General features: G+C 45.8%; 1 protein-coding gene across 2 annotated transcripts in view; it reads left to right on the top strand.

Annotated features, from left to right (window-relative positions):
* KIF26B (kinesin family member 26B) overlaps nt 1-19,516 on the top strand; it is a 297,138-nt gene that overhangs the window by 270,416 nt on the left and 7,206 nt on the right. For both annotated transcript variants that reach the window (XM_066995522.1, XM_048053158.2), the window contains 3 exons: nt 919-4,354; nt 17,172-17,374; nt 18,686-18,836. In XM_066995522.1, coding sequence (XP_066851623.1) covers nt 919-4,354; nt 17,172-17,374; nt 18,686-18,836 — 3,790 coding nt within the window. The remainder of the gene's footprint in view (nt 1-918; nt 4,355-17,171; nt 17,375-18,685; nt 18,837-19,516) is intronic.

Raw genomic sequence — 19,516 nt, 5'->3', positions numbered from 1 at the left:
CTTCAGATAGAGGAATGACTTCAGACGTACCTGTTATAACAGGTTTGTAAGCTGTCCTTACTTAGTGATACAGCTGAGAGCATAAATTTTCAATTATATTCTTAGTACTAATGAAATAATAAGGAATGAAACTACTGTAAAGAAAATTGGGATTAATGAAGAATTAGATTCTCTGTGCTTCTCACAGAGAGCAGGAACAAAATAAATGCAAAGCAATGTTTCCATTGCCGGTACCAATGCTCCTTTTATTCTGACTGCTTCTAAATATTGGTGGTTGATTTTCCAAGAAGTAAAGAGATGGTGAGCCGTATCCAATTCTGTGTTTATGGAGGCCTGGTTCCTTCTGTATAGCTTGCATTGGGAATTGGGTACAACCAGTGAATGTCTGATTTAAATTGACTGCCTATGGATTGACAAAAACTTTGAAGAGAGACAAGAGAAGGAAATCAGTCCACACACCATCACAGCAGTGTGCCTTCAGAGACTCTGTGCACACATTATACAATTCCACACACTGTTAGTATGACCAAAAGGGATTGTCTTTATTTTCTGTGCCTTATTTGTGTGATGAGTTTTCTTGTTCCTCTTCAGACACACAAAATCAGGAAAGCCTTTGGCAAATATCTGATTTCTTTGGTTGGACTAAATTAGAAAAGGGATCTTGATTAATTTATTCAGTCCTTTTTATTTTTGAAATCTCATGACTCTTAGAATGGGACATTTGGAGCTGGGGCATTGGGTTCTCTGTTGAACACTGCCGTGTGTTTGCTGTAAGACTGAATATAAAAGGCTTCAGAGCTCTGTGCATTAGAGATTTCCCTGTTTAGATGCGACTGTGACATTTTAGTGCGTGTGCTTTGTGCAAGGAGCTGTTTGCAATACTTAAATGTCATGGTCACTGTCTCTCTGATGTTGCAGTACACATCGAGTTCTTCTGGAGGAGAGAGCTCTTGTGAGGAGGGCAGGATGCGGCGGCCAACCCAGCTGAGACCTTTCCATTCCAGAAACACCGTTGACCCAGACTTCCCTATTTTGCATTTGTCAAGTGATCCTGATTATTCGTCCAGCAGCGAGCAGTCCTGTGACACAGTGATTTATGTCGGCCCCAATGGCACTGCCCTTTCTGATAAGGAACTGACAGATAACGAGGGTCCCCCTGACTTTGTTCCCATAGTTCCTGCACTGCAAAAGACCAAAAATGAGGGAAGGCTGGAGGAAGGTAGTGAATCAGGGCCCAGCACATCTGAAAGAGATTGCCTGAAGTGCAACACCTTTGCAGAGCTCCAGGAGAGGCTGGATTGCATAGATGGCAGTGAAGAGACCGACAAATTTCCCTTTGAAGAGATGCCTGCTCAATTTAGCTCAGACCAGATGTCTAAGTGCTCTGTTTCAAGCCAACTGGCAGAGCTTAGCCACTTACCAGAATCAGATAAGGAAGATACAAAGCCAGAATGTCAGCATCCTGATAGAGAAGCCAAGGAAAATATAAATGCAACACCCAGCAAAACTAAAAGAAATCACTCCCCCATTCCTTCTGGAGCTCTTACTAATGTTTCAACTCCTTCTTCTCCCAGGAGTGTAACAGGCAGCTCTAGTAAAGAGCTTAGCTCTTGCCAGTTAGCACACAGCACCAGCTTGCAGAGCAGCAGAGAAGGTCTCAACACCTGTGGGTTTGTGGAAGGCAAACCTAGGCCAATGGGTTCGCCTCGGCTTGGCATTGCAAGCCTCTCCAAAACATCTGAGTACAAACCACCAACTTCTCCTTCCCAGAGGTGCAAGGTCTATACACAGAAAGGAGTCCTGCCCAGCACCACTCCCCCACCAGCTCCTCTGAGTAAGGATACTGGGATGACATCTAGTGAATCTTCATTACAGCCAGAAATCCGGACCCCACCTGTAGGAATGAGCCCTCAGATCATGAAGAAGTCGGTGTCTTCCAGCAGTGGGGATTTCGAAGACACCATTCTTGATGAAGATCAGCAACAAAGCATTTCTCCTGAATCCAAGAAGGAGATACTGAGCACCACCATGGTGACTGTGCAGCAGCCATTGGAACTGAATGGAGAGGACGAGCTGGTGTTCACCCTTGTAGAAGAGCTAACCATTAGTGGGGTCCTGGACAACGGGCGCCCAACCAGCATCATCAGTTTTAACAGCGACTGCTCTGTGCAGGCTTTGGCCTCTGGGTCTAGGCCAGTCAGTATCATCAGCAGCATATCCGAAGATCTCGAATGTTACTCCAGTGCAGCTCCTGTGTCTGAAGTCAGCATCACACAGTTCCTGCCACTTCCAAAGTTGGGCCTGGATGACAAATCCCAGGATGATGGCAGCAGGCGCTCATCTATCAGCTCATGGTTGAGTGAAATGAGCACAGGGAGTGATGGTGAACAGTCATGCCACAGTTTCATTGCCCAGGCATGCTATGGGCATGGAGAAGCAATGGCAGAACCCCCTGTTTCTGAGTTTGCAAGCACCATACAAAGTGCCAGCATGATCTGTGTAGGTGACAAACAGAAGCCAGTGACTGACAACATGCTCATACTGTCAGAAATGGGGGAGGAAGCTTTCGGCAAAGTGCCACCCATCAAAGGCTGTAAAATATCAGCTCTAGGGAAAACTACTGTCACAATTAAAAACACTGCAAGCCTCAGTAGCTGTGAGGGCTACATCCCAATGAAGACAAACATTACTGTTTATCCATGTATTGCCGTTAATCCCTTCAAAGCACAAGACACTGATGACGCTGTATCAGCAGTAACTGCAGACCCAAAAGCTGCCCATTCCCATGAGGAGAAAGAATCCAGTGCTAAGAAGGATATCAAATTTGAAGATCCTTGGCTGAAGAGAGAAGAAGATGTTAAAAAGGACAGCTCTGGGAGCAGCGATGGGCCAAGGCCTGACACGGCCACAGTTCCAGCCAAGCCTGAGCACAGCACAAAGCAGTCCTCAGCAGACAGGTTTAGCAGCAGCAGTGGTGGGGACGCCTCTATCTCCCCAGGATCTGACAGTCTGAAGAGGATCGTGGATGGGTGTGAGATGGCAGCATCAGGCTCTGCAATCCAAAGCCCTGTTCATTCCATTGATGGCTTGAAGAGCCGCAGCCTCCCTCGAGGGCTCCCAAAATCAGGCAAGCTGGAGGAACCTGACAGTCACCTCCTTCCTACTGCCACTGACAGCAGCGGAGCCAGCTCTCCTGCCCACCCCCAGCTTTCTAAGGCTAGCCTAGACAAAAAAATGGCCTCTCCCAAACACTGTGTCCTCACTCGCCCCAAAGGGACCCCTCCTCTGCCGCCAGTGAGAAAGTCAAGCTTGGATCAGAAGAACAGAGCCAGCCCCCAGCACAGCGCTGCCAGCAGCACCACCAGCAGTCCCTCCAGCCAGCCCGGGCCCTTCCTGGCCAGCTTCCCTGAGGAGCTGAATGCCAAACCCAAGGGCCCTGGCATTGACAGCAGCAGCAACAACAGCAGCAGCAAGCTGTTCAGTGCCAAGCTGGAGCAGCTCGCCAGCAGGACTAACTCCCTTGGAAGGTCCACAGGAAGCCACTATGAGTGTCTCTCACTGGAAAGAGCAGAAAGCCTGTCCTCTGTGAGCTCCAAAATGAACCCTGGCAAAGACACCACCATGCCGAGGGCTGGAAGGAGTGTCAGCCGCAGTGTCATGTCCTCACCAACCAACTCGGGGCTCTCGCAGTCTGCAGGGGCCTCCCCAAAAGCTGGACAGTCGAAGATCTCTGCTGTCAGCAAGCTCCTGTTGGCGAGTCCCAAGGCCCGAAGCCTGTCTGCCTCTGCCACCAAAACACTCAGCTTTTCGACCAAGTCTCTGCCTCAGTCCGTCGGGCAGAGCTCCAGTTTGCCTCCAAGTGGGAAGAATATGTCCTGGTCAACACAGTCCCTCAGCAGAAACCGAGGCTCCAGCCTCGCTTCCAAATTGCCGCTTCGGGCTGTCAACGGGCGGATTTCAGAGCTGCTCCAAGGCAGCGCTGGCTCCAGAGGTTTGCAGCTGCGGGGAAACTCAGAGGCAGAGGAGCGCGGGGGCCTTCATGGAGAGGAGAAGCCGGCCGTTCACATGCTGCCATCCCCTTACAGCAAGATCACCCCTCCCCGGAAACCTCACCGCTGTAGCAGTGGTCACGGGAGCGATAACAGCAGTGTCCTGAGCGGGGAGCTGCCCCCTGCCATGGGGAAGACCGCCCTGTTCTACCACAGCGGGGGCAGCAGCGGCTACGAGAGCATGATGAGGGACAGCGAGGCGACGGGGAGCGCCTCTTCTGCTCAAGACTCCATGAGCGAGAACAGCAGCTCTGCCAGCGGCAGGTGCCGAAGTCTCAAAAATCCAAAGAAACGCTCAAATGCAGGTAAGTTTGCGGTGATGTGAAAGAGGGACACAGAGAAAAGCAGAAAGCTAGTTCACGGTGGGGAGGCCAACCCTGAAGACGAGCTAGTTCAGTGCCAGCTGTATCTAGTAGCAGAGAAGCCGTGCCAGGTTAAGTGTCCTGGGCTCTCAGCTTCTTCATTTTGCAATGTGCACAACTCTGTATGTTTGCATTGCCTATGCAGCGGAGTCTCCCCCTCACCCTTTTCACTTAGGTTTATTTCATATTAACAGAACACGTATCCCTAAAGCTGTTCCATGTTGCCAGTGGCCATCGCATTCAAGTATTTATTTGTACAAATATTCTTCTGATTTGATTCCAAAAAGATGCCTTTGCGAGGCAGTCAAATGTAATTGTTCTTAAGCACTTTGGGCACAGACTAATCTCTCGGTATGCGTGTGTTTCAGCAGCACAAGACCAGAGTCTTGCTCAAGAGCAGTATCTGTTGTGAGCTCACTTTAGCTCTTCGTGTCCTCTGGATGCCCAAAGGGTTCAAGATGCCCTGCAGCTGAAACTGAGTTCCTTCTTCCCACCCATATTAGAAGGCGGAACAAAGCTGTGCCCATGCCCCTTGCAAGATCATATCCTGCCTCTGAGTCTTTTGTTTTCTAACTTTTTAGTTGTGAGCCCTTCACTTCCAAGTATTTTTTAATTAATAAATAATAAATTTTATTAATAACATTATAAATATGGGAATTACTTCACTGAAGTACTTGCAGATCTGACAGCTTTTTAGTCATCACAGAGCGGATCAGAAAGACTTCGCCTTTGTTCAGCCGTAATCCCCAGTAGCTTTCATGCTGCATCAGCGCTTTTTAATCAGATAGCAAGAGCCTCCTGGGCCATGCCAGAAGTCTGTGCCATGCAGCTGGTACATCTTCTCACCAGAACATTAGAGTTTCAGAGGTTTGCAGGGAGGGGATGAGGAACATCCATCAGCTGGACACCTCACCTTTTTCCTGGGTGCTGCTTTCCCAGTCTGAAGTGTGAGTCATGCCTAGTTTCTTTTTCTAAATATGCATGTTGACATTGGAACGGGTATGTACAAGTATTTGAAATATCAGTGGCTACCTACCCTGCAGTAGTTCTGGCTGTGCAAAACGTGTTATTCTCATATAGTTCCTAATTCACCAGCCTTTCCACTTGCTGGGTTACTTGCCTCTGGGATTCATTTAGAGTGAATGAACTGAGTGATGCATTACCCTCTCTTTCCTTGTGCTTTTGACTGCAGTAGCAGGAAGAACATGTGCAGCACAGATGTGAACACAATAGATACCACTATTAAAACCATATCCATAAGTGCATGGCTGATTTTACCTGTTCAGAAAATACATCTGAAAGTGATAGCTGTTCATTGTGCAAGCAAGGGCCAAGTGATGAAATAATCTTTCTGATGCTAACTTTGCATCCTATGAGAAAGACTCTCTTCTATCCTTTCAGCATATGTGGCAATGAATTGATTTTCCTCTTTCTGAGGAGCTGGTCCTCTAATGGCTCCTTTCAAATATGTAATTTTTAATGGTGATGTGCAAGAAAAAGAAGGATGATTTTGTATGTTGTGGAAAAGGAATCCAAAGCTGACTACACAGATTGCATTGAGGGCATACAGGAAAGCTGGGGAGGGACTCTTTCAGGGAGTATAGTGATAGGACAAGGCGTAATGGCTTTAAACTAAAAGAGGGTGGGTTTAGATTAGGCATAAGGAAGAAATTGTTCACTCAGAGGGTGGTGAGGCCCTGGAACGGGTTGCCCAGAGAAGCTGTGGATGCCCCATCCATGGAAATGCTCAAGGCCAGGCTGGATGGGGCTTTGGGCAACTTGGTCTGGTGGGAGGTGTCCCTGCCCATGGCAGGGGGATGGAACTAGGTAATCTTTAAGGTGCCTGCCAACCCAAACCATTCTGTGAGTCTGTGATTTCTGAGATTGTAATGCTAACTAGATTGTATGTTATAGAGAAGTTGCCCATATGATATGGAGTTTTTCCACAGGACATTTGCCTTTTTTTTTTTTTTTTAATTCTGTAGCAAAAGCTTAGCCTCTTGATTTCTAATTGCCTTGGCAATGATACAATGACAGGCACGCAGTCACCATCCTTGAGAGATGTCCATCTGCAGTAGACAAGTGGCTCTGTAAAGGTCACCATTTCTTTGTTTAGCTTAGAAATAAAGCTTAGACAATCCTCCTCTCTTGTGACAGCCTGTAATACCTTCCAGTTACTTCTGACACAGCTGGACAATGTCAACAACATTTGACCCAGGAATAGATGCAGAACTTTAACAATTTCTGTGAAAACAGGTAGCTGTGCAGGTGAGGGAGCGGAGAGAAAACTGCAGTGCAGATTCAGCCTTAGTAGACACCAGAGTCCATCCCTATCTCTCGAATCTATCCAACTTTTATCCTACCTGTCAGAGCTGTAATGGTGGTTTGTCATGCAGTACAGATATGCAAAGACAGTGAGTGATGGGACGAGCAGGAAGCTTTCCTTACCAGGGAACATGGAGAGGCAGCTTTGCTACTCTTTCTTTACTGCTGAGTGAAATATGACCTTCTTCTCCAAATACAGCTCTCTCTCTGGATGACAAATTCATGTCTTTAGTCTAATTTCTTTTTAGTTTTGTTCCTGTCTCCCTAGTCAGCAATGGTGTGGGTGCCTACCATTGCTAGATTGGAAGGTCTGGAGTGAAGGGTGTTCGGGGCACGGCCAACATCCCTGCAAGACACCTGCCGGGTAGGCTCAGCATGGCGTGGCATGTTGACATCCCTCAAAGTACTTTGCAAAGCTTCTCTCTTAACTCAGTCTGTCACCTGACATGGAGAGATCATGCGAATTAGTGTTATTTTTGATACTTTACTTTTGAGAATAATTCCCTGTATCTGCAAGTAATTCCTGTATTGTTTAGAATAAGTTGTATTTGTGTTTGTATGCAACTGCAACCAATATTTTAAAGCAATTAAAAAAAAAAATCTTTCCTGCCTTCCATATCTTTAGCAGCAAACCACCATCCAGAAATTAATAAGGTTTCACTTTCTTATAACCCAGCTCCTGTTTGCATTTGGTCCTGCAGCAGGGAAGTAATAATTCTGTTTTGATGTGTTTGATAATAGTATAATTTTTCACATGTCAGCAGATTTATGATGGCATAAAACCAGGATTATGACTTCAATGCAGGAGAACATGAAGGAGGACCTGAGATATAAGGGAGAATATAGTTGTTCACAAACATATTTTTATTGCATAATAAACAAAAAAATATGCAGAGGTCTGCAGTCTTTCATCCTCTGTAATATTTCCTGTCTATAGGTCTGTTCTCACCTGAATGATCTCTCTTAAGGAACACTTTTTAATGAAAAAGATAGCATACAAAGGTTCTGAGCTCTTAGAAGACGGATATTATTTTAATACATAGTGTCAAGAGCATTGGACCTTTCCTGATTTGCAGTCACAGATCCACTGTGCTGTAATGGATATGGCACTGTAGATATGCTCATTTCGGGTCAGGCAACCTTGTCCACTTTATTTATGATTATTATTAGCAGAAATGCTAGCTGTCAGACACGATCAACATGAATCAGCCCAAGGCCCCTTTAAGAGGAGCTATAAAGAGTCTTTAGGAGAATCACCAGCAACGCTGTCAGATCTCACAATTACTTTTGAAGTTCTGACACATTGGAAAGACATCATTTTTTCCTTGAGATTAAGATCTCGTCTTTCAGTGCTCTTAAGTGCATTATTTGTATGTGTAGGTGCTTCTGCACTGGTTGTCATACATGAAGCATCAGACCTACATTGACAGCTTTGGAAAGATAAAGCTAGTTGATATCCTTCAGTTTTAGCCTTAGGTTAAATTTTAGGCTCTACACAGGTACGTGTACAGTTCACAGACAGCCCAATACTGTGTGAACAAAATAAATAAATAAATTGCATGTTACATTCCGATACCTATTGAAAAATCGCATGTTTACATCATGAACCATGTAAGCCTCCCCCCTGTAGTAACCTATCAGTTTAATAAACACTTCCATCTTTCCAGCAATTAACATTGGTCCTATAACTCCACATCAGCATACATTACCCCAAAGTGACTGCTTATCACAGAAACAGCTATTTGGCCCTGATAGACAGCTGTACATTTCAAAGCTTTGTGTAGCTGCCCCTTAATCCACCTTGTGGTGCAAGTATTACTCCAGACCCCATTTTACAGGTGCAGAGAGCTTTACTGACTTACCCAATGCTTACAGCTAAGTGAGAGCCAGATCCAGGATTAAATTGCAGGCACCGTTGACTTCTGACCTTGACCCCCAACTGACTTGGCCACACATCCTCCCCTGCCCTTAACTGAGCAGTGAAGAGGAGGGTTTTATCTGCTATTTTCTTTTTGTAGCACCCCCTCCCTCCCTCTCCACCCACCCACAAGCATCTGTGCAGCTGTGTTTGCTCTGATTTTCTTCTCTCACTCCGTTAGCCTTTTCCTTGCAGGAAACAATTGGCATCTCAACCATTTTCCTGGCTCTCACTCCATCCTCCTCTCTCTCAGGGAGGCAATACTGTTTCAAGCAGGGCACTGAAGTGTTAGGGCATAGTCATCTCCAGCACCAATTATATATTATTTTTTAATACCTCAGAAGTTTCAAGTGAACTGGCCCAGTGCTGGTCCACAGAAAGGCAATGACAAGGGTGCTTTTATAGTACAGACTCGTTTGTGTTATCAGGAAATGCATTCAGGCTTACCTCCATTTTAACCAAGCCATATTTGTGTCCTGGGAACACAACAGGGACGAGAGGGAGGCAGGCAGGGTGGCAGATCAGGACTTGCACCATCTGCGTTGTGTTCTCAGGGGTGCTGCTGGTTCCCTCTGTCACCTTGGGCAGCTCGTGCACTGTCCGTGTTCCCTGCTTACCAGCTCACAAAACTAGATCATGGCCTTGTGGAAGAAGTAGCAGAGCGGGGTCCTTAGATCAGAAGTGTTATGTGGCTGCTTGTTGCTCTTCTGCCTTGTTAGTATCTTTTCCCCAGTTCAGTTAGGGTGTATGTGGCCTTTACTCTAAAACAACTCTCAATGCAAAACAGGACTGGGTGATTTCAGTCGTCCAGCTTTACTGCTTGTTTCCAGGTGCATGATCCCCTCAGCTCCGAGCTAGCAGCAAAGCAAGAGCCCAGGATCTAATAAGGTTTACGCAGCAAAGGCAGGCCCTATTTGCATTCCCACGTGATGTGCATGAATGCCTTGTGCCTGCCTTTTACCTCTCTCCTACAGATGATACAGGACTGCCAGGTCTGTGAGGAGACCTCCCCTGGGACAGCAAAATGAGAAGGGCTCTAAGACAATTTGTTAAAGGACGGGGCTTCCCATGGAAATTGCAGAGATGTTCCTGAGGCTGTTTGCTTTCCTGTTCCTGTTGGGAATGGGCTTAGGTGCCTGAGGGAGCCCCCAGCCCACATGACGTACAGTTAGGCCTAAGGGCTGTCGTGCATCATTGCCTGCAGTGATCTGCCAAGCTGGGAGGCTCCTCTGCCACAGGGAGTGTCTTCTCTGACTTCTGCTTCCCTCTGGATGAGGTTTTTCAGAGCTCTGAGCCTGAACCTGGAGCTTTACTGGTGCTGGCAGGGTGAAATGCATGGTGCTGCACACTGTGGCCCCGCTGGGCTGGGGAGAGCAGCTGGCCTGTGGCAACCAGCACAATGCACTGGTGGAGAGCAGGGACACAGGAGGAATTGCAGAATGGTTTGGGTTGGAAGGGACCTTACAGACCACCTGGTTCCACCCCCCTGCCATGGGCAGGGACACCTCCCACCAGACCAGGCTGCCCAAAGCCCCATCCAGCCTGGCCTTGAACATTTCCAGAGACAGGGACTCCACAGCTTCTCCGGGCAACCTGTTCCAGGGCCTCACCACCCTCTGAGTGAAGAATTTATTCTTTATATCTAATCTAAACCTACCCTCTTCTACTTTAAAGCCATTACTCCTTGTCCTATCGCTACAGTCCCTGGCTGCTTTCCTGTAGGCCTCTTTCAAGTACTGGAAGGCCACTGTAAGATCTTTCAGACTTCCTGAACGTGGGCTATCATAGAGCATTGGAAAACAAAAAATTAAGGGATGCTATTGGTAGTCAGGCCAAGTCTGAACAAGACTGAGGAAAAGACAAGGTTTCCAAATGCTGGCTTCCTGATTTAAACCTATGCCTAGGGCTGCAGTTGTCTTTCCCAGCATTTGCAGGACCCTGCTCCTACCAATCCAGGATAGGATTTGCCTGTGTGTGTATATGTGTGTGTGTGCACACTTGAGTCATCTTTGCACAGGGAACCTGTCTGCCTATAGATAATTAAAGTTTCTTGCTGCAGCATTTTATTGCTTTTGCAGTAAAGTTTCATGACTCCTTACGGCTCTTTCTCAGTACTAAGTTTCACCACCAAAGTAGAGCAAATTGCTACATGATTTTAAACACTTGCATAAAAAGATAGACTATAAAGACATGAGAATAATTATCTGCAGTTAGAGTACCTGTTTTGCTCTTACCTCTGTACTCCAAATTTCACAGCTGGGATGGTTTTAAAAATGGAGATTTCAGGTTTCCTGGAAAGCCCTGAAAACTCCATATTCACACACGTTGCCCCTCTGAAAGCACTTAGCCCAGCCTACAAAAGCAGCAGAAAAAGCCAGAGGCTGAATCTGTAGGCTGTAAATTATGAAAGTCCATCTCCAACCAATATTACAAAGCAACACGTTTTGAAACGTGGCCAAAATGATAATGCTGAAACAAAACACCAACAAAAAGAGTCAGAGCTTTTCTCGTTGAATCCAAGTGAAAAGGAATTTAGTTCATGTTTAGACTGCCTAAGGCACTGTGGGGAGCTGAAAATTGCCCTTTGTATCACAAAGCTGTAGGGCATCTCCAGCATTTCTACTTTAACTTGCTTACAACTGATGGTAGCTAATTGATATCCTGCATTATTCCTTTAGCATGACAAAGGATGTTTAGCATTATACACCAAGACGCTGTCTGCGTGCAGGTGACCCCTTTGTGAGTGTGACTGCTGGCTGGACAGCCCTGGGGGGGGGGGGAGCAGAAGGAGGGGCAGTGTGGGCTTCAGCTCCAATTTTTTTTTGTTCATTAAAACAACAGCATTGATTTTCCCAGGTCAAAGCCAGGCCATTTCATGCAGCAAATCTGTGTTGAAAGGGATCAGAGTAATCATTTTTTACACGCTTGACTACTGCATGCCAGCACTGAGCTTTCAGCCACATGAACATAGGAATGATTTAATAGAGGAAGTGGCAGCAGGCTATTGTGCACAGTGAAGGCTCCATGTAACATGCATGACTGAGTCGTGCAACATTAGGCTGGGTATAAATAAAACCTGCTCCTTGCACTGCCACAGAATTAGCTCACAGGAATGCCTCTACCACTGTCCCGTCGGGAGCTAACGCTCTGGCTGCAGAGCCCCTTCCTCCTCCATCTCTGCCTTTGCTGGCCAAGCCACAAGTGCAGCTATTTAGTGCGGTACTGCAGTAACAGTAACCGGCTCCTTAAATAATGCCCCAATGCCGACAAATCCATGTTAAACCACAATCTGGACCAAAGGGAGATGAAGATCTAGAAGAGACTCCAGTTGGTTTTTGCTAGGGATCGTGGGTGCCGAAAACGCAGTCCCTGTGATGTGCTGGAGGATCTTCCCTGGAGCGTCTCCCAGATTCCTTGTCAGCCTGCCACGCTGCAGGAAGGCTGCTTCCTCATCTGGTTTCAGCAGTGCTCATTCACCAGCTCTAAACTGCCCTGGAAGGCTCCTTATAAAGTGAGACAGTATCTCGGGAAGCATGGTTAAGAAATGAATGGGAGGGGTAGAAAAAAATTAGGTGTAGGCTGTACCTCAGCATATTCCTCATACCAGTATAGAAGCAACATGTCTTGTATAGGTATGGATGGAAAATTATAAACAAGGGTGGCTTTATTCCTGTGTACTGCAAGCAGTTATTTCTAGCCTTAGGTGTCCTTGTACTTCTTACTGATTCACAATGCATAAAAGCCACCACAGAATATGGTCTGCATTATTTTACAGTGAGGTGGGCATGGAAGATTTTTCTTCTGAATGACAAATCTCATCAGTGTTTCCTATTCCAGTTTTTAGGTGTGGCATAGTCCTTCCTATGCCATCTGAGTTGCCAGGATGAGTGAATGTTGTATAGATTTTCTGGCAATAAATGCCTGGATTTTTTGATGTTTGGAGCACCGACCTCAAGTTGGGCACCCTAAATACTTCTGATGAATTCTCCCCACCATCAGAGGGGCTCTCCTCTGGAAGGCATTGGCAACGTCTTGAGGAATCGGGAGGGGAGCACTGCACATACTGCATGAAAATCCAAGGAGGAGTGAATGACTGTGCTCTGCACTGAGGAAAAGGCACTGTACAATAAACTAGGAGGAAGGAGGTCAAAGAAATGGCGAAGAATTGCTTCAGTCACGGATAATTGCCCAGCAGGGCAGATCCTGTAGGAAATGGGGAAGAGAGGAGAAGTCAGCATTGCATCTTCAACTCAAACAAAGCAGGAGCCCCCTTGTCAGACAGTGAAGAGCAGCAGGGGGAACAAGACAAGTAATCTTTGCCAGTAAGCAGATAGTTTGATGCTACGTTGGAGGTTGATGCTATCACTACTGGACAGTATTTCTTGGAAATGAAGCCACAGAAAGAATGCGGTGAGCTTAGGGGTACTGCTCTACTTAGCCAGGATTAGTTTTTTGTAATCGCTTTCAGTTTGAATGGACTGTATAGTGAGAAAAAAACAAAATGCTGAACAACAGGTTCTGCACACAAAGGCAGTTTTACCTCCCACAGCATTTTGTGCAGTAGGGAATAGCTTTGGCTCTACATCCTGCCTTTAAGCACACACTATAAACTTCTGGAATTATGATATATCAAATTACAGTTTCAACTTCTGCTTGAAACATCTTGAAATTTCTAGGACAGCAGTTGTTTAACATCCCATTCAGCTGCATCCTCCTTTGAAGAGATACGCATCGTGCTTCTTTTCATGGAGATTTTGCATTTGTACTTTGTGCTTTTACCTTTTCCACAGAAAAGATGCTGAGGCTGGAATGTGTGCTTGGAAAGCAATAGAAAGGGAACGCTGCAAACTATACAGTATTTAAGCAAAAACAGACCTCTAGGGTTTCTGCCCCAGTCAACACATGCTTTTATGAGCACATATCCATATGGAGTTGGGTAGTTTTGCAGAGGTCAGCGAGTCTTATCCTTGAAGTTACCCTTACCTACCTAGCTAGCTTGGTCTGTTTCTAATACCTTAAAGATGAAGACTCCTCTGGACTTATATCTGCTGCAGTAGCTTCAGTGCCACCCTTCAGTCAGATCTGCTTTCACACTGCACACTTTCACTGCTATGTTGCTCCTTTTAGCTTAATTTTAACCTGGTTCATCATTGGCAGGGCTGAACCTGCCGAACCTTAACCAATAGCTCCCCGTAGAGCAACTGATCTGTTGCTAAAACAGATCTTGTAATCTGTGGGTTTTCAGGGCTATTTCACAGTGTGGTTATTCGTGCTCAAGCTAGGCTCAGGAGGGTTTGTTCTGAGTTCTGGGCTTGTTCCTAAGTTCTAACTTCAAGCTGAGTGAAAAACATACCCTGCCTTCCTGCAGGTAAAGGGGGAGAGTGGTGTGCTGCAGTTCCTACAGAGCATTTTATTTATTACCCAGCCAAAATGTAGGACTTCCTAACTCCCATCACATGCTAGCAATAAATATGTGACTTCAGATAGGTATTTTCTGTGTAAATGGAAAACTGCGTGCATCTGAGCAGTTTAATTGTTGTCTCTGTGTGTTGATATGGATGAGCGAGCTGTCAGCTGCTTTGTGACACACTCTGCTTAGGCTGTATCTCCTGCCTGATCCCAGTTAATGTGAAACCAGAAAAACCAGAGACAAAATGGAGAGGTCAGTGCCAGGAGTCTCCTGTCAAAGACACCCTCGTTTTCTGTACGTGGCCTAATAAGCAGCCTATTAATCAGTGCATATTGAGAATAAAGCAGTTTCAGTTTTACCTCCCTACAAATGTGCAGATTTCCTTTCTCCCAAAGCACTCTAAACCTCAGATAAATCATCCTGAGGCAGTGTTCAAGGCTCAGACAAACAGACTTCCCTCCTTCTGCCTCGTCTCAGCCTCACACGCAGACATACAGCCACAGCAGGGCAGTGAGACCTGTGTGGTGTCCCCTGTGTCCCTCATGGGACGTGGTGGCTTCCCCAGGTCCCCAGCAGGCGATGCTGTGCCCACCTCAGGTGGCTCTGCCCCTTTGCATTGCCTGGCTGCACTGAGAGCCGTTAGCCTTGCTGTGTTGTGATAACCCATGGGCTATCCAGACATGAGCTCTCACTAGGAAAACATGATGAGTGTATGTTAGCGTGTCTCTTGCCACTCCTCTGCCTCTTCACCAAAGAATACGAGCTATTAGCCAGAGCCTCATGTTGGAGCCCTCCTTCTAGACCCCAGGCTTCTGTTTCTCATTGAGCCAAATAGATACGAAAGGGAATTAAAAGCAAAATCATTTACCAGCATCCCTGTAATTCACACCACAGTGACATCTGTTTTACTTTTGCTCCAAGTGAAAGCCTGATGGTGTTCTTGTGGCAAGGTGAATCAGATTCATCCCCCCCTCTGGGGGAATTGCTGGCAGATGAAATTTGGAAGACTACTCCTGTGAGAGACCATGGCCAAACCCCTAAAAACTGTTTTTAGAAGTAGTTAATGCCTAAAACCTTTTGGTCTCAAGTGACGCTTGGGGTGCACTCAGAGCCCTTCACATCCAGCCAAGCAGAGGGCTCATTTTCCAGGAGGGGACGAGCCCTTTGCAGGATCTCCCTCTGCATGTAACAAACGGTAAGGGTCTGCCACCCTGTCTCACCTACCCTCATGTACGCAGCTGCTGTCCCCGTTTGGTTGCCTCTCTCTAGCACCACGGGTGAGAGTCACCCGTAGTACTGCAGCTTGCTGGCGTCTTCTCAAACCGTGTCTGTCATGGTTGCTATTGTTAGCTATGCTGGCATTGACTTTCAGTGGCTGTTGCAAAAGGTCTAGAAAAAAACTGTGCTTGCTGGTATTTAAAGGCTTCATTTATTCTGGCATGGGCTCATTTGCTGGGCTGCAGCTTGACTAGAAGTACGAGTACGATGGGTGTCATGGGATGGGCAGGGCAGGTCTGAGGCCATTGGGTGCAAAGGGGCCTTGTAGAGCTCCCTGTCTGGCTTGGCTCTGCTCTCCTTTTCTTGCATAGAGTTACCTCTGACGCATTGGAATAAAAGCTCCATACACCAAGTTTTTGCAGGTGGACAGCAAGATAGACCAACCCTTCTCCTCCATGTTAAATCTAGCATTTACAGGTTAATTGCAGGTTACTGTGTTCTGGTTTCTAGCAAAGACTGCTGCACTCTGAAATCAATGGGACAAGATGTGGTAGTTTGCAAAGTCAGCAAAGAAAGCAGAAAAATAGACTCCCATGAATGAAACTGGCCAATACTATGTTACTTATAAATCCAAAAACCAAGTCATCAATGGATTTTTATTTTATTTTTTTTAGCTTTCATTGAAGCACACAGTTGGCAGACATGTTGAAGCTATTTGCAAGCAAATTTCAATGAATGTAGTGCTAGAGATTCCTGTAAATGATTTTATCTTGTTTTTAAAATAAAATCTGCGTGATCATTCTGCATCCCTTCCCTGCTGGCATCAGTTTTGTTCCTGCAGCCAAGAGAGTCAGTTAATAGTTTCATTCAAACTTTCTGGCTCTGGCTTTTGTTTTTGGTTTCTCCCATCCCTCCTATTCCTGCTGTCTCCTAGGGGAGAACAGGCAGGAGTTGTCGGCCTCAAAACTCTTATTTTTTCTGTAACCCAGCCATCGCTCTGATTGTACTAAACTGAGCAGGGAAATGTAACCAGTTGTTTTTCCTTTTTTTTGCGTGTCTGCTCTTTCTCCCAACAAACCATATGCTCAAATTCCCTACTGCTGCCATCAGGCCAGTGACGTACTTTTTCTCCCTTGCTTTACCTGAGGCCCTGACTTGGCAACTCACATGGCAGATGCTTTCCATACGGCATAGGCTTTATCAGCCATGGTAAATTTTCAGCTATTGCAGCGCTCTGATCCACTGTGCTGGTATTACAAAGCAGAGCGGGTGTGCGTGAGCGCTGCTCCTGCTGCAGGCACAGTGATGAACCCTGCCGCCAGTCCGTTGTTCTTGCTGCTGTCTCGCCCTTCACCAGTGCTGGAGTAAGAGTATAAGTGACAAACATTTTACAAAAATGCTGTACTGAACAGAGACAAGACTAATGCAGCTCTGTGGCATCCACTGAGCTTGGATGTACTTAGTGCAGACATTTTGTCCTCACTAGTGCTTTACTCCTGTAGCCGCTCTACAGGGCTGTTACAAAGGACTAGGTGGTGGCATACCGTCACTCAGCCCCAGCACAGTTGGGAACTAGGGCATCAAAGTGCTTTTTTGTGCTATGATTAAACAAAAAAACAAGACCACACCTCCCCTTGAGATGGTCCAAGGAGAGGCTGGCTAATTCATTCTTGTTCTTAGCCTGTAGGAGCCAGTGCCAGTGGAGCGAGAGGAAAGCAAAGCTAGCCCAGTTGCAGCCCACTGCTCTGGTCCTTCACTGGCATACCTGCACGCACCGAGACCCGAGCAAAGGGAAGCAGGCACAAGCTGTGGAAGCTTTAGGGTGCGTATGGCCTCTGCGGATCAAATCTAACTGTGCTAACGCAGCATGGCAATTTCTGCATTTGCAGGCTCGCAGAGACGGAGGCTTATTCCAGCTCTATCACTCGACACCACTTCCCCTGCAAGGAAGCCTGCCAACAGCCCTGGCGTCCGCTGGGTGGATGGGCCCCTGCGAAGTGGACAGAGAGGGCTGGGGGAGCCCTTTGAGATCAAAGTCTATGAAATAGATGATGTGGAGAGACTCCAGCGGCGACGAGGAGGGGACAGCAAGGTGAGTGCAATCCCTGTAATCTGTCTGCCTCCTCTTGGAGGGAGGAATTCAGATCATGCAGTCAGCAGTGTGTAATATCATATATGGTTAATTCAATTGGCAGCAAAAACGTATCTCATTTAAGAGCAGTTGTAACTCAAGTTACACCTTCTTCAGTAGCAGCTAACAGACATTGGTCCCTTGTATTTTTGCCCCTTGGTAATAGTCTTGGTGGCTTCTGTGTTCCAGCATCTCGTCACATCTGTCTTTCCACACAGCAGTGGTGCCTCAAGTACTTTGATGATATTGTTTCCAGAATAGCTTATTTCTTCCCACTAACAAAGTTTCTGTTCCCAACCTCAGCCATTAGACCTTAAAAGTAGGTCAGAGAATTGTAAAGGTCAGCTCTTGAGAGGTATGATTGGGAAGAGTATCTGAAGTTGGTGGTTTTACAATAACCACGTATGTAGCCTCTTTTATTATTTTAAGGCATTTTTCCCTCCTAGGCTCCCATCATTTGGTTAGGCTGTTCATGATGTTGTTGTCTGATACGGTTTTACATGAGGAAAAACATCACTTTCTGGGGTGGTGTTTCTACCCTCACACAGGTTTGGAGGAGGCTAGTTCTGGTACTGGGACCGCTCCCACCCCAGTAAGGATAGCACGATCCCTCACCGTGAGTTCACTTACTGTACATCTTGATGGGTGCCACCACGCAGAGGTCCAGTGAGGTCAGACAGGCTGCCTCCGGCCAGCACTGCAGCCTGTGCTGTTACTGTGCCCCTTATCTTTACAGAAAATACATCTTCATTATTTATGACTGAATTGCTAGAACTTTTCACAGCAACATATTTGTTTTGTTTAAGAATGTTTTAAATTTGATATTGCTACCGGTTTCCTTATTTAATGATGTGATTACTGCATTTCTCATGCACCAAGCACAGAGATATACTTAGGATTTTAATACACCAAGAATTGCTTCCTTCTCCCAAGAGCTTAGTTTTTTCTTAGCTAAACTTGTGGTGACAAAATCCAGAAATGTTTTGCTACAATTAATCTGATTTCAAGATGCCGTCTGTTATTAATTATTATGGTTTATTATTAACTATCATTGCAAAGTCTTCAAAGCTCACTGATGGAAAACATCAAAATCTAACAAAAGCAATAAAAATAAAACAGATGATAGATGATCTCGTGTAGTAATTCATATGCTTCCAGAGTAAATGGCTCATTGTTAGTATTATTGATTGGAAGATCATTTGGCTGAATGGATCTGGGTGTTTCTTCATCTCTTCACCTATTCCTTCCCTGCTCATTTTTCCTGGTTGGCAGGAAGTAATATGTTTCAATGCCAAGCTGAAAATCCTGGAGCATCGCCAGCAGAGAATCGCTGAGGTCAAGGCCAAATACGAATGGTTAATGAGAGAACTGGAGGTGACCAAACAGTACCTGATGCTGGATCCTAATAAATGGCTCAGTGAATGTAAGGACATTGTTTTATTGCCTGAACTTGTAGGTGTCCTTTGGTTTATTTCACTGTGGGGAGGAAGGGGAGCAGAAAGGTTTGCTGAGAATGAGATGTGAGCTACTGTGTTTGTAAACTAGAATGAACTGACATATGACCTAAAGGCAAGATTTAGATTGACTGTATTTCTAGAACTAGTCCCTATAATTCTTATTAAATGTCAGCAGTAGAACTGAACAATCCTTTTTGCCTGAGAGCTGAATGTTAAAATGGTACAGCATTGTAGTGGTGAATGTTGTCATTGGTAGATAAACGTTCACACTTTTCAGTCCACATCTACTGAAAATGAGATTATTTTTTTGGCCTCATATCACTCAGACATATGAGCAATTTTATAAATCTGCTCTTCTACCACAGAATAGCACCGTGAAGCAAACTTGTCCCTTGGCACTAGTGGGCTTACATGAAGGATGAATTTGGCCCATTCTTCATTACAATATATGTGTAAAATTTAGTGAGCTTAAAGGGCATTTACATTCAAATGCAGAAGGACTTCCACACCTCGACGGAAAAAGATAGAGTACTGCAATAAATGTACAGCAATTTTTAGTATTAGCAAGCAGACGAATTCATGTCAGATTTCTCTGAAAAAAAAAAATGTTTCAAGTTTGTTAGGTTATTTGCATGTGCTGAAAGGG

The sequence above is a fragment of the Anser cygnoides genome, chromosome 3 (genome assembly GCF_040182565.1).
Source record: "Anser cygnoides isolate HZ-2024a breed goose chromosome 3, Taihu_goose_T2T_genome, whole genome shotgun sequence".
NCBI lineage: Eukaryota > Metazoa > Chordata > Aves > Anseriformes > Anatidae > Anser > Anser cygnoides.
This window is presented reverse-complemented; position numbering and strand designations above follow the sequence as displayed.